This window comes from Amia ocellicauda, chromosome 10 (assembly GCF_036373705.1).
Source record: "Amia ocellicauda isolate fAmiCal2 chromosome 10, fAmiCal2.hap1, whole genome shotgun sequence".
NCBI classification, from domain to species: Eukaryota; Metazoa; Chordata; class Actinopteri; order Amiiformes; family Amiidae; genus Amia; species Amia ocellicauda.
In genome coordinates, this window is record NC_089859.1 from 16,232,978 (window position 1) to 16,254,872 (window position 21,895).

The following is a 21,895-nucleotide window of genomic DNA, read 5'->3' on the forward strand; positions in this document are numbered from 1 at the left end:
GATCTGGGTTTCCCTCTAAAACATTAAGGACTGGTTTAATAAATGCGTCCATAAGTCCATAAAAGCCATGACTGAAACGTGCACACTTTAGTTAAATTAACCTGCTATATTATAGCTGCCGTTACTGTACGATTCATCGTGAAACGTGTATTTTGTTTCAACAGTAATTTACCCTGGACAAGGACGTCTGCTAAGTAAATGATAAATAATATGTCAAAAAGTATTGTTTGCAGTTACAAATGTGCAGAAAAAGTAATCAATTAAGGGAGTCATGTTTAAAATACACATATACTAGCACAAATGATGAAGATGATAATAGTAAATAGCAAAAATCTATTGTTATTGTTGCTTGTCTGAATATAATGCTGTCTATACATGTTCAGCTCTTCCTGATATCTCTTAAAAGAAACGTGAATTTATTACGCTGTTTACAATCATGTAAAGCACAAAGAATAAAACAGACACAACAGTCCTCTCCACGTCAGGCTGTGTCGCTCGTAGTGTTGTTCTCTGTCTCTGTTTTTAACACTAACACAAACCAAACCCACAGTCGCTGCTCCTCCCATCAGAGGGATGGACTTCTGGTTTGACAAAAAAAGCTCTGGGACTCCAGCACGGCATGGCATGGCATGGACGCCTCAGCCAGGGGAACCAAGGCAGAGTGTAGTCTTGCAATCCTGATACCCATTGCATCAGCAGCAGCGCATGACTGGCTGTGCAGCCCAGAGCAGCACTGGAGGACTCTGACACACACTTATCTGAACCAAACAGGCCAAATGCCAATTTACATGTGCAAGTTGAATAAAGAAGAGCCTGCCTGACATGTTTATCTTTCTCTCTTTTCTCCCTCTCCATGTATGTGTGTGTATTTAGGTTTGGAGATATTTTTAAGTTGAAGGGGTTCTTCTGTATTAATTGCAATGTGATGATACATTTAGTGATTCTGCAGTTTCTCTCTCTTTTTTTGAGCAGAGGAAAGATACTGCAAATCATTTTTCTTCTCAATTGATGCACTGCACTGTAACTACAATTATATACATTTACTATATATATATATATAGTAAATGTATATATATGTGTGTGGTAAATGTATATATATATGTGTGTGTGTGTGTGTGTGTTTTAAGGCATAATGAGAGTGTATTAAAAGCCCAGTGAAAAGTGATAGTTTTTTATCCAGCCTCTTTCATGTGTGAATAACCCCCATTCAAAGAGAATGAAAGCTGTTTTTATTACGTCTCTGGGTAAGGTTGTGATGCACAACACCAGTTAAAGCCACAGCGTTCAGGTCACAGGTCAAGCGAAGCATCGGGCATATGTCTGCATTTGAAATTCATCCATGACATTTCAAATGCAGTGTCCTTTGGCTAATTTAACATGATGGCAAAGTCTAGGTGTGATGCACCCAAATACAAACCATTTTCCAAAGAATTGTTTTATTTTGTATTAATCAGCCACAAAGTGAGCAGCTCTTATGCACCAGTTTCTTCTGATGGGTGCAAAGCAAATCCATTGTTACATCATACAGCTGGCAATGGAACTGAGACCTCGTGCTTTTCTGCAGTCATCTGAGCTCACAGTCCACACATTTTTGAGGTTAACTTTTTGTACAAATCTATATATATTTTATGTTGAGACATTAAGAAATTCTATCTTACCAGAACACGATATACAGAACTACCAGGAATCTGTCCCTTCCACCCCTGAGAGGAGCTAAGTGCGGTATTTTGTTTAATTTCCAGATAACATGCAGGCTCCTCCTCGTGATGTGTCTAGAACTGTGAGAAAAGGGTTCAGTGTTGTGAGATTTTATTTTGTTATCAATGTCAAACTTTTGGGACTGAAGGGCAGAGGGCTGTTTCAGAGCTGCTCAGTGCTTCAGTGTGTTGTGTCCGTTCTCTTATTCTCTTATCCTTACGCAGGTCTTCGGGAAAAAATAAAACCCTAAATCATACTCTATATATGCTGAACTGTCTTTATGCCCATGGGCAATATCTGTTGTCAAAACAGAAGTTCAGTTGTTGATCTTTGTCCTCCAGTTTGTATCTGTTGTGTGTTTTTGTATGTGTGTGCAGGGAGACACTTTTTTTTCTATAGTTGAACCTCTGATCTCTTTTATTATTATTTCAGTAGGGTGGTATAGATCATTTTTATACACCCCCCATTGAACAAGCACAATAAATATGTATTCTGTAAATGATTCCTCTTATTATTAATAATAATAAAATTAACAAGTGGTAGAAACGATCGATGTTATTGCCACAAATAAATCAGCTTTTCTAATTTAGTGGGCTATTGAAGCAAATGTTATGTTCATTAATAGCTACATCCTGCTGTTATTTATAATATACATTGTACCAAAAGACTGGGACAGAAATGTTACAGAATAAATATCTCCCATTCGTTACTGACGGATAAATCATTGTATCTATACTTAATGTGCATATTTTTCTGCTCAACAGAAGAATACACGTGAAAAAACAATAGGTTTATGAATGGAAAAAGAAGCGTAAAAGCCGAAACATGGGCGGGCTTTCCCCCACATAGACGACGCGGTGACGTCAGCGCGTCGTGTTGCCAAAACAAATCCCGGCCATTTCGGGGCTGCAGCTCCGCCCCCTTCCTGTACGCAGAGCCGATATTTCCAAAATTGAAGTTCAGAGCCGCGGCTGTGACATTAACTCGCAGCCAACGAGCGGAGAAGTGAAGATCAGCGCCGGGCTGGGCTCTTTCCGCACCGATCTGCTCACCCGACTTCTCCCTGGCTACTTCCAACCGCGGCGAAAGGTAACTGCTGTCTATTCAGAGGGGGCCTCACTGTGCTGCGGGTCCGACACCCGCCGCCTCTCGACCGGCACCGGCGAACCGGGCACGGTACTGGGGAAATGACGCAATACTTCTCACCTAGTGCACGTACTTACTACTGCCTACACAGAGGCGTCTTTCTCTGATGTAACTGCCGGGGATCATCGGTGTTTAGTACGCGTGTCTGTGGACGCCTCACCCCAGGGGTTGGAATGAATCCGGCCGCGTTACGTCGCACAACTTCAAAAGAGAGATGCCGTTTTTAACGCGGTGCGCGATGGGGATCTTCCCACCTTAAACCACTTGTTTTATATCCGACGACAAGCCACCTAGTTGAACCAACGTCAAACCAGTTCATACTATCAAATACGTGTTTTTAAACCGACAGCACCGTGTCCTGGGTCGACATATATATGCTTGTAAGAGTGAGCACATGTTCGCTTCCTGTAGATGCCAGATAGTGATCTGCCATTGCACTGGGGGAGATGTGGGTCTGGTAGTGCTTTGTACAGTCCTCAATTAGCTCTGGTATCGGACAAATGCACTTTTTTCGCCTGTATGCGTGCATGGTAGAAACAGGGGCTTCCCATCCCCCTCCCGATAAGCAAACGAGGAATGTCATTGCATCACTTATATGTGGATTGAATGGGGGGGCGTGTTGAAGCCGTTGCCTTTGTTTGAATCTCGACTCTACCCCCCTTCTTTGGAGGATGTATGTGGTTTAATACCCCGTCCGGCTAATTTGTGTGTATGTGTGAGCGGGTCCAGTATATAAATATACCGGATCACGGGTCGGCTTTGTGAAGGGCGCTTTAGTAATTGCAGACTGTAAAGACCCGGATTAAAAATTAACGTGGCAGATTATTGTGGTTGATTTAGGCGCCAACCGAAACACATGAGAGGGATTTAATAAGACGAGCTGGAGTCGGGGTGTTTTAATTGAAAAAGCTGCATACTAGTTTTTTTTATTTTCCACCTTCCCATGATTCGTTTTCCGTCAAGTCTGCCAATATTTCAGACATCAATAGAAAATGCCAGAGATTAGAAATAATGAATGTGAGTCGCATTCCTGCCCCCCTCCCTCTTCCACACACACACAACCCGCCTTTTCTGTTTCCTTTGCTGGCTCTGAAAGAGTTGCATTAGTTGATACATGTTTATATTTATATCTGTCATTTAAGTGGGATTATTATAGTATGCGATGACTGTAACTGATACACTGTTTGCAAGTAGTTCTGAACGCCCGTCACTTATTGAATAAGTTGCATCATCCATCATTTCGCGGAAACCATTTCGAAACCTACTGATTGACATTTGACAGTGGCAAGTATGCTGTACATTACTGCTTTTTTACAATTTGCGAATACATGAAAACATTACTTAAATAACCATAGGGAAAACGAATGAAAAAAGTGAGCATCTTTAATCTTGATGTGATCTTTTTTTTTTAATCTTAAAACGCATTGTATTCTGGGTGTGACGGATTTCATCTCGTCAGATATGATGCATAACTGAAAACTAGTCATATGATTTTTAAACCAATTAACAACCCCCTCTCATCTCTGTACAGCACACTAATCGACATCAAAGAGATTTTTAATGTAAATGTCAAGTTTCTTCTTCTGGCAATTAGCCTTCTAATAAGGATCTTCTTGGCAGATGTTTTTATTTTATTTTTTCCTTCACCAAGTTTCAAATGGCAGCAGAAATACCTGTTCTGCCCCTTCCAGGAAAAGCCAAAGGAAAAGTAGAATTAATAAGAAAAGTCAGGTGGCGGGGACAGGGGAGGGGGTGGGTGGTAGTAAGGATTTGACGAGGTCGTACCAGACTTCTCTGTTGCTGTTTTGAGAGGATGCCAACTTTCATCAAAAAGGGATGAAGGGAAAGACGGGATTAATCTTTGTGCACTTTTACATTATCTTGGCATTTCTGTATATAAAAATCGCCTGCTCCTACAAAGCCTTAGCTCAGTGTTTTTTCTTGGCCGTTTTACTTTAATTAGCTTGGCTGAGCTGCAGCCACGCTGGCAGTTGGAGTGCAGAGGAGTCTGGGAGGACTCGCTGTTTGCACTCTCTGTGTCACAGTGGCTTAAGCTCCTAGGCTACCAAGAACCTTGGCTAACTGTAGGCTAACGGCTCCCAAACCAGCAATACAAATTGTGTGACAGCAATGGAAAGGACCATGAATAGGAAGAAGTGAAGCCCTTGCAATTGCTGGCAAAGAGACAGGGGAGAGCTTAGGGAAAACTTGGCAAAATTCTTTTTTTAACTGCAAGCAATACATTCCACAGAACAGAATGTTCTACTGCTTTGATTTGGGTTGGAGGGACTATAATATTGTGCATTGATTACTTTTTTTTAGGGGGGTAGTGGTAGAAGGTTGTGAGAAAGTGTGGAGCTGCATTCACTGGCTGAATTGAGTGCTGAGGCTGAGTTTGCAGGTGACACTCTCCTCTCTAAGCTGGAAGTTGGCAGCATCGTTATTCATTGGTGGCTTGTGTTCAGGCCTAGGGAGTTCATCTGAAATGCATGACTTCTACGGACCTGCATCTTGCCTGAGTAATGCATGCTGCACCTCTTTGACTGTATTTCTGCATGTCTTGTGTGATGCCTAGAGGTGAGGACCAAAGGTGCTCCTTCTCCATAACCCTTGTAGAAGGGTTTCCGAGCTGACTCTGCCTGCAGGAGATGGACACCCAGCCAGGGTGATGGTGTGTCTGTGAGGCACTGTCTAGGCTCCTGCAGGATGGTGAGAGGACATGCTTGCAGGTGAAGAAATCAAAATCAGATATGCAGGTTTTTGAGTGATGTTACTGAATCTGACAGGGTGTAATTGATCTCTGTGAATTCAGGTTTTGTGCCATTTACAAGGATTCTTGTGCAGATGCATGTTGTTGTTATTATTATTATTATTATTATTATTTTTGTCATTTAGCTGAAGCTCTTATCCAGGGCAACTTACATTTGTACCCATTTATACAGCTGGGCATTTTACTGGAGCAATCTAAGTGAAGTACCTTGCTCAGGGGTACAACAGCACTGCCCCACCTGGGATTTGAACCCACAACCTTCCAGTCATGAGTCCAGAGCCTAACCTCTGAATTAAATGGTTTCATTAGTACAGGAATCTTGAGGGGCTGAGTCAGAACGAGGCTGTGAGTAAGAGTCACTAGGAAGAGTCTCTCCCCCATCGCGTTTTAGCTGCACTCTTTAGAGTCTGGGAGCTGGGAGGAGGGCACTCCAGGGCGACAGGGAATTGGCAGGCAGTGTTTTGGAGAGGTCTGTGAGAGTGTTTCCCTCCAAGCAAGGTGTAGAACTCCATATTGATAGCACTCCTCAGCCATTCTGCTAAGAGGACCTGGAGTTGTGCTGACACTTCCCTCATCTCTCTGCATCCAAGCTGGTGCCAGCCTATAGCAATGCTTCAGGTGTCCATGGTGACAGTCCCCGCAGTGTCTGAAATGTTCCAGACAGTACAATCCGCACGGCTCTTGTAGGCAGGCTGGTGGTCTTGAATTCCTCTATAGTACACTGGGGTGGGAGTGGTAGTGGTTGGTGGTGCAAGGGGGCTCTGGCAGGGATGGTTGGGGTAATGGAAAGGAAACTACCAGTAAGTTTCCACTGCAGATACAGTGCACGGATTCTGATGCTAATTGTTAACCTTCTAAAGGCCACAGTAACAACGTAACATTGGCTTGTAAATGTTTGCTGGGGTGTTTTGAAATGCAGCACTATCCAGAGAGTCTGAAAATGGACAGTGGTAGAATCCAGCTTGGATTGACAGCTGCATTGTGTTTGTGTTTTGCGTTCATGTCTGGTTGTCTTGCGTTACTGGGTGGTGTAATGATTGTGGCTCCTGTGTACTGTTTGGAGTGCAGACATCCGTGTTCTGAGCAGTGCGGGCCTTCCTGTTTGATCAGGACCACCTGCCTGTCCGCAGGGCTACTGTAGAGACACTGTAGATCACACTATGCCTCTCTGTCATTCGCCTGAGTCCCACGGCTCACAAGGTGCTAACGAAGCCTCTGTTCATGACTGCACAACCCAGACCATTCTCCAGCCCGCCTCCAGGCTCTGGTGGTCGGCTCCTCAGTCGCCCGTAGGTGGATATTGTCCTGCCCTGTGCTGTTAGTTTGGCACTGCACCTACTCTCTGTTGGCGTACAACATAAACATGGCGGTATCCAGACGGTGGCGTGACATTTGCAGCCGAGACGAAGAGTGAGTGAGTTCGGGGTTGCGGGTTGCACAGTCCACCGAGTGCCAACATTCTCCACTTCAGCTGCCGAAGCCATGGCAACCCCCCACACACAGCGCACAGTGTTCCCGTGGGAGGCGATGAACGCGGGCCCAAGCGAAGGGGCCCACTCAGCAGCGAGGGTAGGTCGTAGGGAGAGCACTGGTCAGAGAACGGCCGGTTTTTGAGGGCTTTGGCTCATTCCTCAGCCCAGTGGGAATCTGGGCACGTACTGAACGTCTGACCCGTGAGACTGAGTCACCTGGGCCTTAATCCCCTTCACGTGGACCCTGTGTGAGGGGGCTGGGGGGGATTGGGGACGCTGAGGGGGGTAATTACTGCCTGGGAGACTGGCTAAAACTCTCAGGCTCCCAGCAGAGGCACTGTCCTCCCTGACTGAGCTGCTCGGCTGAACACGACATGGAAACTCTGGCTGCCTCGCTTCATTGCAAACCTTCTTCAATTCAAAACCACTCCTTTTAATTTTTATTTATTTATTTATTGTCATCAATATTAGATTTATTTTTTATTTTTTTTCCCCATGCTATGGAGCTCTTTCCTTGTTTACAGAATACCATTCCCAGGCACAGGCCCCCAAGTGGTACAGACCAGTCTGAGGGGGGTGGTGGTTAGGATCCTGGGTGTCTAGGGAAAATGATTGAATTATTATTAATATTTGTTTCCTGTACTGGACCTAGTCCCTGCCATGCTCCACCCTTTACAAATACTACAGTTCCTGGAGTCTTTAACTTAGGTGTGTGGCCCTGGGAATGGCCACACACATCGAAAGAATACCTGTTGATCTGGTTGAGTCTGATTAGAAGAGCTAAGTGATTAGTCAGATAGAGGTGTGGTGGGGCTTCTAAGTTTTTAATTGTTTAGTTTTTGTTTTAGATACAAAAGGAAGTCATGCTCTGTGTGTAAGGTTTTCCATGTGTACTGTTTATTAATTTATTTCCTCTTCCTTTGTCATACCTTTCGTGCCAGTATTGGCTTTCTTATCTCGCTTTAAAAAATTAATCAGTCTGATCTGGCAGGCTGGTCAGCTGAGCTTGAGTGGTGTCATGCAGGTATGCTTCATTTTAGCGCTTTCTCTTATTGCTCCGCACGCACGCATGCACCCAAGCATGTTTTGTCCTCTCTCACCCGCTTTTCCAGAAGCACACACTCCGTGCATCTATAATCCTCCCCCTGTCACTCGCAATAAAGAGTGCAGTCTGAGATCTCCACGGCTGATTCATCCTCTGGCCTGTCGGAGTGACACAGTATCTGCACGATGTCAGCTGTCTGTACTGAACACGATCTGTATTCACCATGTGTGGCTGTAGAGGGCAGCGCTGCTATCACACCCTCACACAGTAAAAAATATCTAAAACAAAACAACCCCACTGAAATAAAATAACTAAAAAAAAATAATAATAATAATTTCTTGATGTTCTGTTTCTTGCCATTACAGTTTTGTTGTGGTGAGCAGTTTCAGTGCCTAAGAGCATTTTGTGTGTGTCTGATAAGTGACGTATGGCACATTTTACTCAGAGAAGTGTTTTCACCAATGAGTGTTCTATCTAACGCAATTTGTACATGGAAAGCAAAGTACTATGTGAGATGGTGAAACTTCAAGCAAAGAGGTTAAGGATTGCAATGCAATCACACACATGTAATAATAACATTTAAAAAATAAAACTTAAATAAAGGCCTGTGATCTGTTCTACCATAGTGGGCAATGTGAAGCAGTGCTGTATTGGTGATTACAGTGTATATGTAGCGCAGCAGGGAGCTGGTGCAAATGCTTTCGGCTGGATATGACCCTTGGTGTCCTTCTACCACTTTTGTAACTACTGCAGAGGCAGGAATTGAGATGGCAACTCCTATAGGATCTCGCACACATCAACACTTCAGTGACAGGCCTCATTGTCTTTATCATTAATTTTAGTTTTTTGGGGTTGTATTGCTCTAGCCTTGCCCCTGGTATTTGATGATAAAGGAAATGCAGCGTAAACGAGAGAGGTGTCCTCGGATTGTATTTCAAATGTCAGCTTGTGCAACAGCCAGATGACCTTCTCTGGTGAGGGGGGGAGGCTCAAGGGCATTGATTAAACAGTGATTGCCCATCTGCAGCACATTTGTTAGTCTTCCTTTTCCTTTTTTATTTATTTTTCTTATAACATGTTTAGAGCTGAAGGAAGAGGAGGAGAGAGATGTGTGTGTGTGTGTCAGGGATTGTGGGCAAAGGATATGGGCGGTTTTCATTAGTTTTTGTGTGTTGTTTTTTGGTCCTTGAGAATCTCTGACGCAGTTTGTGTTCTCAGCGTTCGTTTGCTCTTGGGTAATTGAAAGATCATTGCCGTGGCTGTATGGACGTGCTGCACAAGTGACGCACAGGCAGGTTAACACAGAGACTGAAGAGATGGGTCTGCGATGTCGAAACATGCCTGCAGTTCCTTTTTTCTTGTTTTTTCCACCCATCTTTTGTCTGATTTCAAGCATTTTTATTAATTTCCACTCTTCGCAGCCCTGAAGTGCAAGGTATAGCTGTGTGTAGCACTGTAGCTGTCTTGAGTATGTGCTCAAGCCAGTTGTATGTTGTCCAGCCAGTTCTGTACATCCAGTTCTGTGCATCCTACAACTCGCAGCCTCATACTCAAGCCTCTGCCTTGTACAAACATGCTGGCACAGGAAGGTATTGTAGCTCCCTTTAGTGTTCATCTTATGTAATGATGACCTGCAAACATCCTATGCATGAAGGAATGCAATGCACACCCTTCTTAGCTGTATATTCTTGTAATTCTCCTTCATGTTTTCCCTCTTCACAGATTAGAAGGAACTTTATTACCCTTCCCAAAAAGGCTCAGATTCCAATATGCCAATGCTCCCTTGCAGCGGAGGAGTCTACCTTGCAAAGCAAGGGTTTTCTGTTGGTGAAGCTGGGGCAGGCGCAGTGGCCCTGTGGTTTTGGTGCTGAACACCGAGGAGGGGCCCTGGGGTGTTGCGTTAAGTGCCAGGTTGCAATTTCCTGTCAAAGCCACAGGTTTATGTAAACAGGAAGGTGCCCTGAGACCTGTTCTCACTGGCTCAGTTGGGCTTCGTGGCACCTCTGCTGCCCTGTGGTAAGGCTGAACTTATCTCCCGTCATGAAGTGCAGGCTGCTGTGTTGATCTCCTGCATAAGCTAGACTAGTGACTGAGGACATGCACCCGACGTCACATTGACACAGTGTGCTTTCAGGACACTGCTGGAAGACAATCAAGGCTTGGTATTTTTGTAATGCTATTTCCAGGCATAAATCAATATATAGTCAATGGGGTCTTGTGATGGTGGAGTTTTTTTTTTTTATGTTCCCATCTGTGCTCTGCAGGGTTTGAAACTGTGTGGTGGAAATGTTACAAATTTACCACTTGGCTCCATTCTTACCAGTTCCTGATGGATCAGAGTGCCTCACTGAAGCATTTCGAAGGGCGTTGCTGAACTGTGTTCTCGGCCCAGTTAGGCAGTTTGTTCCAGATGTCTTTGAGTATGTCATTGCTGTCCTAATCGCACTCTCCCTATCTCCCCTCTTCTGGCCCCTTCTGGCAGTTGTGTGCTGGGGGCGTGGGGAGCTTTAAGTGGTTAAAATGGGGGATGGCAGCCCAGGGAGTTCACGTGAGGCCATGGCATCTCCCACACTATGCAGCTTCTTCACTGGCAGCCCCCCCTCCAACAACACTGCCTTTCATTCTTCTCATTGTGTGTGCATTCTTCATGATTTTTTTTCTTTACATTTACATAGTGTTTTTTCCATGGAGTACAGTGTGTGAGGCTGTGCTGTTCATCCCAGAGCCAGCTGGCTGTGCTCAGAAGAGTGAAAAGCATTCCTTCAGGTTATTGGTGGAAGCTAGGGGATGGAGGCAAGGAAGTGAGGGCGAGCAGTGTTTTGACATATTTCTTCCAGTCTCCTGCTAGTGCAGTAGAAATGTCCAGGCCTGTGAAGCAGCCCTGCATTCCTCTGACTTGTGGATCAATTCAGTTTGAAGACGTCGTTTGCCAGTGCATCTCTTCTGGGAAAAGGAAGGAAGGAAAGAAGGAAGGAGAGAGTGTTTGACTGGAATGGATTTTTAACACCAATAGTGTTTCCCTCAGAAATTTGTATAGGCATCGCGGTCTGTTACGGAACTATTCCCGGGGGGGTGCTTTTGTTTTTAAGGTGGATTCCCCCAATATAATGGTAGGATAAACACTGACCAAACGCTGAGACTTCGTCTATGGCGAATGATGCCATGACCAGGAAACCAGAGATGCTGGGGGACTGGTTTGACTGAACTGAAGTGACTAAATGCACCTAAATTCCACCCCCAGCACAGTTTCCCCACATGTAACAATGCCATATCAAAACATCCAGGCTCACTTGTATGCATTTCCTCATCAAGTTTACCATAATCTCCTAAATCTCTTCCTGCAGTTACACAACTATGTGTGCGTTTGTGTTCCTGTTCCTCCAGCTCAAACCTCCTCTGCCCGGTCTGATCTAGTCTACCAGATTAGGGCACATACTGTTTTCTGTGTCCAGGTCTTGTGAGGCTGTTTACAACACTGCACTGACAAACAAGGCACAAGTGTGCTTGTACACCGGGGAAGCTGGGGGAAAGGTATATCTCAAGCCCCAGGTGTTTTCTCCCAGTGGCCCCTGCTGTCAAATCCAGTTTGTCAGTGAGTGTGCCAGAGGGCTGTGTGTGTGAGACTTGAGCCGTGTTACAGCTGAGGTTTGGCACAGTGACCTGGGGGCTCGGACTCTCCTTTTACTGGCTTTCCCTCCCCCCCCATTTGAGTTCAAGGTTTATTTCTTAGACGGAAGTAGTAGTATCTTGTCACTCTGGAATGTGTTGCATCAGTATCTCCAGGAAGGATCGCTCTGAAAAACCAAGGCAGAACGTGTGGCCCAGCTGGTGCGATACAGGGCCACACAGGTTGCTTCCTGGTTTGTTACAGGAATGTCAGTGCACTTGTGTGTCATCAAGGGTGATGATGGTTCTGCTTGTAAACAGACTGTTATGCTACTCTTCTATCGATTTTCAGTGGGTGCCAGTGTTCAAGACTAACGCCTGTCTGTGCTGTCTTAGCTGGTGGGTACGGTGGCGCACCAGTTTAGTGGGGCTCTGCCTCCAGCTTTGGGTGACTGATTGGTAAAAGATCTGTAGGGGCCAGAGATCAAGGTTTGGAGATTCACCTTTTAGACCCCTGTCCTGGAATCTGGTGCATCATGTGTGTTTATAAAGTGTCACCCCTCCCTTCTCTCTGACCAATAGAGTGGGGACAGTGTTGGGGTGGGGGGGGGATCAGTGATGTAATAATGGGGACTGTATGAAGAAGCATGGCCAGCATTGAGGTAGTAAGGTACAAGGCTGCTTTTCTGGCTGTTGTAAAATCTGCAGCAGAGAAGCAGTCTTGTGAACTTGTTTCGATCTGAAGCACTGCTGAATTGTAAATGAGAAATTGGTAAGTCTTTGGTTTAAAAGTGCTTCTATATTTAAAGGATATACATTTTAGTTTTTGGTCTTTATTTATATTTTAAATTGGCTGTAGTGTAATGTTTGCATTTAATTTTACTGATGCATATTTAGAAATACTTCCTAGGAATTTGCACCTGTCTGCCTGTTGTCCTTGTCTGTTGTCTCCTATTAACAGGGATGAGAGCAGCCTGTCAACTGTCCTGCTTTAGTTTTGAGAGAGAACACGGGAGTTTTTTTCTGTGATACATTTGGAAAGACTTGTGTGCATGTGAGTGCGTGACAGTGGCAGGGTGACCGTGTGGTTGCTCATGCCTCCTCGAGATCTCGGCAGCTTTCGCCATTCGGTATTCGGAGCAGTCTGAGTCACGGCAGAGAGCAGAATCACAGTGCCTGAATTACTCTTTGGTCGTGACCAGACGTCTGTGTATTAATTACTTATCCACATTCCACAGCATGATATCCAGATAAAGGAGCTAATTGATGACAAGATTGTGAAGAGACAATTTCTGGAATGCCTTTTTAAGGGCCAGTGAATGCCTTCCTAGCCTCTGTACTCACTGTCTCTATTCCTTTTTCTCCCTCCTGCAGCTTGTGTATTCAGCAGACATTATGGCTGGCAAGAAGATGGCATCCTATGGGAAGATGCTGCTGCGACGGCGGGTGCTAGACTGCTCACAGGAAGAGACGCGCTTTGCTCGCTGCCTCTCCACACTGGACCTGATTGCGCTGGGCGTGGGCAGCACATTGGGCGCAGGCGTGTACGTGCTAGCGGGAGAAGTAGCCAGGGAGAAGGCGGGGCCGGCCATCGTGCTCTGTTTTCTGATCGCTGCACTGTCTTCGGTCCTGGCGGGTCTTTGCTACGCGGAGTTCGGTGCCCGTGTGCCCAAAACAGGCTCCGCCTATCTCTACAGCTACGTTACGGTGGGGGAGATCTGGGCATTCATCACAGGCTGGAACCTCATCCTGTCTTATGTCATAGGTGGGTGGCCGTGCCGTGTCATAGGTTTTCTGGTGCCAAACTTAGGGTGGGGGTTCGATTTTAAATGTATTCAGATGGTGTCTGCAACAGAGTAGCTGAATTGGAGCCAGTTCTGGGCTGAGGTAGTGAGAAAGCTGCAGGAGTAATGCAACATTGATGCAGTGCCAAGTCGGGAGGCAAATTGGTAGTGAATGAATGGAAAACAAGCCTAACTCCCTCCTGTTGTAGAGCAGAGTACAGGGATGTGTGGCGTCCATCGGTGGGGGGCCCTTGTGTGTGATGGTGCACTGAGTAGCGAGTGTTACTGAGTCATCACCCTCCTGTCCTCAGGTACGGCGAGCGTGGCGCGAGCATGGAGCTCCACCTTCGACAACCTGGTAGAGCAGAAGATCTCCATCTTCTTCAAGGCGTCCGTGTCCATCAAAGTGCCGGGCGTGCTGGCTGAGTACCCTGACCTGTTTGCTCTCATCCTGGTAATGCTGCTCACAGGTGAGCCCCCTGCACCCCACTATAACTTCCTGATATTTCACCTCCATAGCTTGAACACTGACTGTAGTGTGTTAACTTCTAGGCTCAAGGTCCTTAAAGGTCTGTTTTGTCTCCCCTCCCTTCCTCTCTTCCTCTCTCTCGGGCAGGCCTGCTGGCGTTTGGTGTGAGCGAGTCTGCTCTAGTCAACAAGATCTTCACTGGCGTCAACCTTGTGGTGCTGGGCTTCGTTATCATCTCCGGCTTTGTGAAGGGGAACACTGACAACTGGAGGCTGACAGAGGACCAGTACATGAATTACTCCAACCATGTGAATGATTCAGAGTAAGCTTTGTTTTCCAGTTTCCAGACCAATATACTCCCCCTTCCGATGCATTCTATTGCATGAGCCTATTGGGGCCAGCCAGCTTAATTAATTGTGTAATGAGTTCACTGAACTGATGCAGTTGCATAACTAAGAATCACTCCGTCTCTGGCAGTGCGATAAAGAAGAGTTTTGGAACTGGGGGATTCGCTCCATTTGGGTTTAGCGGTATCCTGTCCGGTGCCGCCACGTGCTTCTACGCCTTTGTGGGATTCGACTGCATCGCTACTACAAGTACGTCACCTCATACTCCAGACCAGCACTGCCCCCCCCTCTGCTGTGTCTTCCAGCCTTCTCCTGTCCTGTTCTTTCCCCTTTTGCCCTCGACTTCCATCTCCCTGTTCTCTGGCCGGGACTCTGCCGAAGGGAGCAGCTGAGCCCCTCCTGGCTTGAGACGCAAAAACTGCTGTGTGACTGGGTGTACATTACATGCATTACACTTGTTTTATAGGTAGCTAGAAACCTTGAGTGCAGAGCCCGACACACAAGTTTAACATCCTCTTCATCTCTCCGTTCCTTCTTCTAGGTGAGGAAGCAAAGAACCCACAGCGCTCCATCCCCATCGGCATCGTGGCCTCCCTGCTCATCTGCTTCTTTGCCTACTTTGGGGTGTCAGCCGCGCTCACCCTCATGATGCCCTACTACATGCTGAACGTGCAGAGCCCCCTGCCTGAAGCCTTCAGCTACGTGCAGTGGGACCCCGCTCGTTACATCGTGGCTGTCGGCTCCCTGTGCGCCCTCTCCACCAGGTGAGGCCAGCCCCATGCGCCACACCCAGACCACCCGCACACATGCGGGCATACAGACCTCTGGATGGATCTGGAGTGGGGACCAATTTATACATACCACCCAGTCACCAACTCCAGTATATATATTTTTAAGATGGAATAAAATATATTATTTTAAGATGGTGTATCACCTTTAACACATAGGTTGTAGGTCTGTCTGGTGCGTTGTGCTAATGCTCTGTGGCTCTCCCTCCCTCAGTCTGCTGGGCTCCATGTTTCCCATGCCGCGGGTCATCTACGCCATGGCTGAAGACGGGCTGCTGTTCCGCTTCCTGTCCAGCATTAACAAAAGGACCAAGACACCCCTGCTGGCCACCATCGTGTCTGGCGTGGTAGCAGGTACGATCAACCACCTCGGCCAGTCGGGTCTCGCCGTTGTCCTGTACGCCCCAGTATCTTAAATTCTTCTGATAGAAGGGGTGAGGTACAAGGCTTCTCTCTCCCTCTCTCTCGTGCTTTCTGTCTCTGTGATTGCCTGTGTTGTAACCCTCCCTCTCTCTCTGCAGCCCTGATGGCATTCTTGTTTGAGCTGGCCGCCCTGGTGGACCTGATGTCCATAGGAACCCTGCTGGCCTACTCGCTGGTGGCAGTGTGTGTGCTCATCCTCAGGTCAGTGCCCTAACCTGCTGTTCACACACCCTGGGGCATATGGGTAGTGTAGTAGAGACTTGCACAATACCACTCTACTCTAGCCACACCTTGATAAGAAAAAGATTCTTAAAGATGCTATCTGTAAATTTGTCAATTTTGTAGATTAGAAATCCAGTTTACTTGTGGAAACCAATTTGATTTTACAACCTGTATGATCAAACACAACAAAACAAGTCTTCTGGTTTTAAGGCGTGAGTTCCTCTTGGGTGACCGACTGCCTGATTGTGTCTGCTGTACAGGTACCAGCCAGGCACCCTGAGCTCTGGGCACAGCGAGAAGATGGTGGAGCTGAGCGGGGAGAAGACGGCCATGGCGGATGTGGACAGTGGGGATGAGTTTGCCACAGAAACCGTGCCCCTTAAGGAGAAGTTTAGCATGAAGCTGCTTCTGCTGCCCAACTGCGAAATGCCCACCAAGACCTCGGGGACCATTGTCTATGCCACCACCGCCGTTATCTGTAAGCTGCCCTTTTTAGCAGTCCTGCTGTGTGTGTGTGCCCATGCATGTGCCTGTCTTCTGAGTAGAACAGGCCTGTAGCATGTAGAGACTCAGTGTCTCTGTCTCTCTCTCTCCCTCAGCATTAGTGTTCACTGTCCTGTGCTGTGTGCTGTCTCTGTGGGGCTCCGAGATGATGAAAGGGAACGTCCTGTGGTTGACAGTGTGTGTGGTCCTGGTGCTGATCTCGGCCGTCTGCATTCTCATCATCTGGAGACAGCCGGAGAGCAAGGAGTCGCTGACATTCAAGGTGAGGGGCATCGCTGGAGGAGGGAACAGGAGAGGGGGGCTGGAGAGAGCTGTAGGAGGGCCAGGGATCATTGGGCAACAGCACACAGACTTAGACCCACTGGTATCATCACGAAGACTAAATCACAACCACACACACACACGTGCAAACGTGCAAGTTTCATCCAGCTATTTATATGTGCAGCTCTCTAAAGCTCGTGAAATGCTTGTTCTAGAGGACAGGAGCACGTGAGAGTCGTAGAGTGGGCTCGCCCAAATAATGTTCAACTGCTGTTGTGTGTAGGCCGTGTAAATCAGAGCTGCTTTCAATACTAACGCAGCGCTTTCTCTCTCCCTCTCTCTGTCTGCCCTCCCACAGGTCCCGTTCCTGCCCCTGCTGCCTCTCCTCAGTATCTTTGTCAATGTCTACCTCATGATGCAGCTGGATGGACACACCTGGATCCGGTTTGCAGTGTGGATGGCCATCGGTGAGTCCACTGGATTTTATTCTCTGTAGCTGGAATTTAAATGGGACGCATTCATAAAACGTGCATCCACATTCTATAAAAATACATGTATATTATAAATCTGTAATATGAGAAATACTCAATCTGTTTTTATAGCACCACATTTAAAAATGGTGTCCAGAAATATCTCACAGCTGACACGGGTACCACACTCCTGTTCCATCAGCGGAGCCGAGAGTGAGCACTCGGCGCTGGGCTCCTCCTCCCCTCCATAAAGCCTGTTCATTCTTCCTGCAGGGAATTTGAAGCTACACAGGCCTCAAACAGCCCCTAGTGGCCTGGCAGTGCTGATCGCACTAATATCTTCCTTTGTTTAACATGGGAATGAGTCTCATGAGTCTGGGGGCCGTAGTACAGAGCATGCAGTTGTATTAAGCGAGTCTCTGCGCAGGGCCTCATTAGTGAAAGATCACTGTGTATTTTCAGAAGTCTCTGCACATTGTGCATTTGTTTGGAGGAGACTGTCCTGCCTTCTGCATTAAATTTAATTCATATTTGGCTAGTAATTAAGTGGTGGTTGTAAATATTTGTAGGTGACTTGCATTCAGCAATGATCTGTAAAGAGATTTTTTTTTCATGGATATGCTTGAGTGGTATGACCAATTAATACACAATACAATAGAAAACTGTACAGGGTAGCATATGAGGTGCAGGCCTACAGTGCATATCAGTAGAGAACATGTATAAGTATCCAAGGTGCGTTCCTGACTCTGTGCTCCCCTCCACAGGTTTCCTAATTTATTTTGCCTATGGCATCTGGAACAGCAAAGAAGCCCAGAACTCCTCCCGCAAATACGAGCCCGCCCTCCGTGCCAAGACCCCCATCTACTTGGGAGACGACTCTGAGGTTGAGGGGACTGTGGCCTGAGGGGGGGTGGGTGGGAGGGAGGAGGTGCTCCCCCTGTGCACCACTGGACCAGACTGTGTTTTAGCTTGAAGACAGGGGGTAAACGCAAAACAAAACCCCTCACATTACTATCTCCAGTATATTTATTTCCACTGTACTTGCTGTATATAGACTAATTTATTTGTATATTCCTAAAAGTTAAACCGGACCAGATCAGTATCGCAAACCACAGCTGTGTGTGTGTGTGTGTATATATAATATAAAATAATATATAAATACACACACACTATACGTATTCATAGATGGACCCTGTTTTTATACATATTGCCTAGTGCAAAACCAGTGCTTTGTGATATGGACATAAAATGGACAGACATCCTACCTGATTCCTGCTCTCCAGTGTAGTGTGGGAAGTTGGGTGGCAGTGCGTCTCCACACAGGCTAGAGAGATTAAATTCTGAAATTCCTTAAAAAAGAAAGGACAGAATAATGGTGCTTGAAGGTGCAGCTGTGAGTCAGTACAGAGCTGTCCTGGCAGTGCTGCTGGAGCCTCATCTGTGTGTTGATCTGTCCAGAAGCCCGCTGTGCTAGAGAAAAGTGAGACACTCTGAAATCCCCCTCTTGCCCATTAAAGAACAGACCAATCGCCAAAAAATATAAATTCGGCATCTTTTAATCTGGTGGAGAGAATTTAATAATTGACAATCTAAAAGTGAAGGAAGATGGCAGATATTTGTTTGGGATTATTAAAGAAATAAAAAAATAAGGTATTTATACAGATTGTCCTATATCTACATAGATTGATTGATAATATACATTTGTGTACATTTGGAAAATCAGACAGGCTAACAAAGACTAGTAATCTTCAGTATTATGGAATTGCGATGAACCAGAGTCGTAATGTTGATGCACGGAGACCACTGTATTGTAGTCGAAATGTAGTTCCCTTACCAGTGTGTTCTTGCTATGGGACTGTAGCTGGGGTGCAAGATACTGCCAAAGACCATCAATTGGTGGGGTTTTATCAAGAAAAGGAAGAATAAAACAAAAGCAGCAATTTATGTATTGTAATCCTGAATAACACCAGAGCATTGAATAGAAATCACTGGAGCCCTAAGTACAGATGTACATGACAAGTGAAACCTAGTTAGCTGTTTCAGGGGAAGTGTGTGGTGGTGTTGGAGGGGTGGGGCGGGTGGAACGATCACATGTTTATTTGTAAATATGTTTACTTAAATGTAGAGGCTTTATCTTGCTGAAACTAGCAGTACTATGCTAGATTTAAATATCAAGTTATATATATATATAATGTGTGTGTTTCTGTAAATATTTTTATGATTTCCTAACAGACATTTGGATGAATCCCTGTTTAAGGGTCAGAGGTGCATATGGGCATTATCTGTTACAAGACTCTCTGGTAGTAGGAGACAGTTACGGCTGTGTCGTTGGTGGTGCTGGTCTGCGCCGGTCACACTGACCTGTGGCTCCTCACGGCCTGGCTCTCGGCACTGCTTCGCATCTCTGACTCCGCTCAGCTGGTGGGAGAGGATGTACAGTCTATTCATGAATAGTGTTCTAGTTTCCATTGAAACATCCTTTACTTTACTGAGTCCACACCTGACACATGTGGTGCAGTTAAGTTATTTATGTATAGGTATGCGTGTGCGTGTGTGTATATACATATACATTGTATTAGTATTGCTTGTTAAGGCTGACCTGTGGCTTGTGTGGGTTCCTGAGTTTATTCAGGAACTGTGTCAGTGTGGAGGTGGAGGGAGATTCTCTTGTGCCCAAGAGACGATCCTGATTTTAGTTCTGGTCTCTGCTCTGTATGCTGTTGCACGGGGAGCAGTGAACATAAGAGACTTTCGGTCAGTAGTCTCCAACCCTGGTCCTGAAGAGCCTCAATCCACTTAATCTTATAAGTCACCTTCACTATCACCAATTTCTAAATACTGGGTAATCAATTAAGCAAGTCAACCAAGGGATTTCTTAACTCGAGAGGCTGAAGGTATTAACATATTGGTATTGCTCCAATCATTTCAAAATAACTGAATTTACCAAACCACTTGGATTTTAATTGTTTTGGATGAAATACTTTCAGGTGTTTAGAAGTTGGTGATAGAAGGGTGACCTCCAAAACCTGCTGCATTGGGTCTCTCCAGGACCAGGGTTGGAGCCCACAGCTTTAGGGGGAGGGAGGGCAGGGTGTCTTGATACTGGTTTTGATACTGCGTCTTCTTTTTTTGTTCTTCGTTTTACTACACCAACCAAAAAGAGAAATGGCTAGATTTGATAACAGTAGCACCCTTTTGATCAACAGACCAGTATTATCATCCGTCCCTCGGAGCCATAGAAGGCTTATCAGTGCAGTACGTTACACTACGGTGTAGTTGAGTGCAGTACAGTCTCTCTTTCTTTCCGAGACCCATGTTCCAGCATAGCATGGATACCCTTATGTGATTGTGTGTGTATATACACAATAAATACATTTTAAATTGATTTTACATGATTTACTATTAACTTGGAACAACAAGGCTATTTCTGAAGTGTTTACAGACTATTTACAATCCAAATAGGTTAAGTGGATTATTAGAGTAGAGGGGTCTGTTAAAGCCAAGTTCAACGAAGGGCCTTACATTAGACGGATTGTGATAATTAAAACTGTTATACTTACTGTATAAATACATCCTGTGGTGTTTGTGTTCATGTTGTAGTGCTTCCTCAGAGCAATCCTTGTTCCTGGCACTGTAATTGTGTTCTTTGTGTTTTGTAAGGAGCATTATATTTCATTGGGGTTGGGGGGAGGGAGATTTAAGTTTCTGGGTTTGTTTGTTTTCTTTTCTTTTCCTAAAAATCTATTTTTGTAAATAGCACTGCTGATATTTTTGTATTAAATGTTTTTAATTAACACACTGTTTGCAAGGTCAGTTGAGGTTTGCCAGCTGTTTAGTTCTTTATTCATGCATACATCCTTGAAACACGCATGTAAATCTGAAATGATGCAAATGTGCAAGAATTCGGTCCCCACCCTTTGTATAAATTCAGTACTCAATGCCTCCTCTGTTCCCTTTCAGAGTTTGCCTGGTGCTACTCTATTCACCTCCTTCCAGATGTTTTTCACTTCCCTTCTCTGGTACCAGTTTTCTGTTCCACTTTGAGATGATCAGGTGTCTGATCTTTGCCCCCAAAATACTGGATCATCAAGACTGCAAAATAATCCCCGTCCCCCCCACAAGAAAAAACAACTAAAACTTGAATACTAAACACCCACACCAGTCTTGATGGTGAAATTCCCACAAAATAAATCAAGTGCAAGTATTATTTGAGCAAGACTTCCAGAATGTTTTAAAATTATTCGAATGCAAACCCCCCTGACCTGTATTTCCTCTATTCTGTATTTTAAATCTTGTGTCTTTCATGTTTATTATAATTCTTATTAATGTATTCATCTCATGTATTATCTGTAAATATTTTTCTGTACTGTTAGTAGAACTTTTAAATTAAAGTTTTTTTGTTTGTTTTCTAATAAAAGCAAATCAAATGTAGAGCTGTGCAGTACTGTGTGATTGTTTCTTTTTGTAAAGAGGCTGGAACCCACTGGACCGCAAACAAATTAAAATGATTCACTGTCTTATGTCTCGATTTACATAAAATGGCTTCTAATTTAATTTGTTAATTAAACTAAAACTAAAATAGACTATGAACTATATCCCATATCCCGATGTGTATGTATCTGTGTAGATCACCTTGTCGCTTTCCCCTGACAAGCCATAACAAAACAGTGGATGCAACTGATAAGAGTAGCAGGGGGTTGCAAAATCTAGATCGCAAACACTATCAGCACACTGGACAGTCCCTTCCCTGTATCCTGGGCGGCAAAGGGTTGCTTTATTTGCAAAACACGGTTCACGACGTAATCTGGAGGGCGTGTTTGCAGTAACATCACGTGATCCCATGCATATAACTGTTGCAAAGAGAAGTGGGTGGGATCTGCTAATGAGAGG

The 21,895-nt window shown here is 45.3% G+C and overlaps 1 protein-coding gene across 1 annotated transcript; it reads left to right on the plus strand.

The window, feature by feature from the left end:
• Positions 1–2,636: 2,636 nt before the first annotated feature.
• Positions 2,637–21,436, plus strand: slc7a3b (solute carrier family 7 member 3b). Its single transcript, XM_066715241.1, has 12 exons — positions 2,637–2,787; positions 13,112–13,502; positions 13,833–13,991; positions 14,138–14,312; positions 14,468–14,586; positions 14,879–15,101; positions 15,340–15,479; positions 15,647–15,749; positions 16,031–16,248; positions 16,370–16,536; positions 16,894–17,002; positions 17,770–21,436. The coding sequence occupies exons 2-12, from the start codon at positions 13,133–13,135 to the stop codon at positions 17,907–17,909; spliced, it is 1,923 nt and encodes a 640-aa protein (XP_066571338.1). The 5' UTR covers positions 2,637–2,787; positions 13,112–13,132; the 3' UTR covers positions 17,910–21,436.
• The last annotated feature ends 459 nt before the right edge of the window (positions 21,437–21,895 follow it).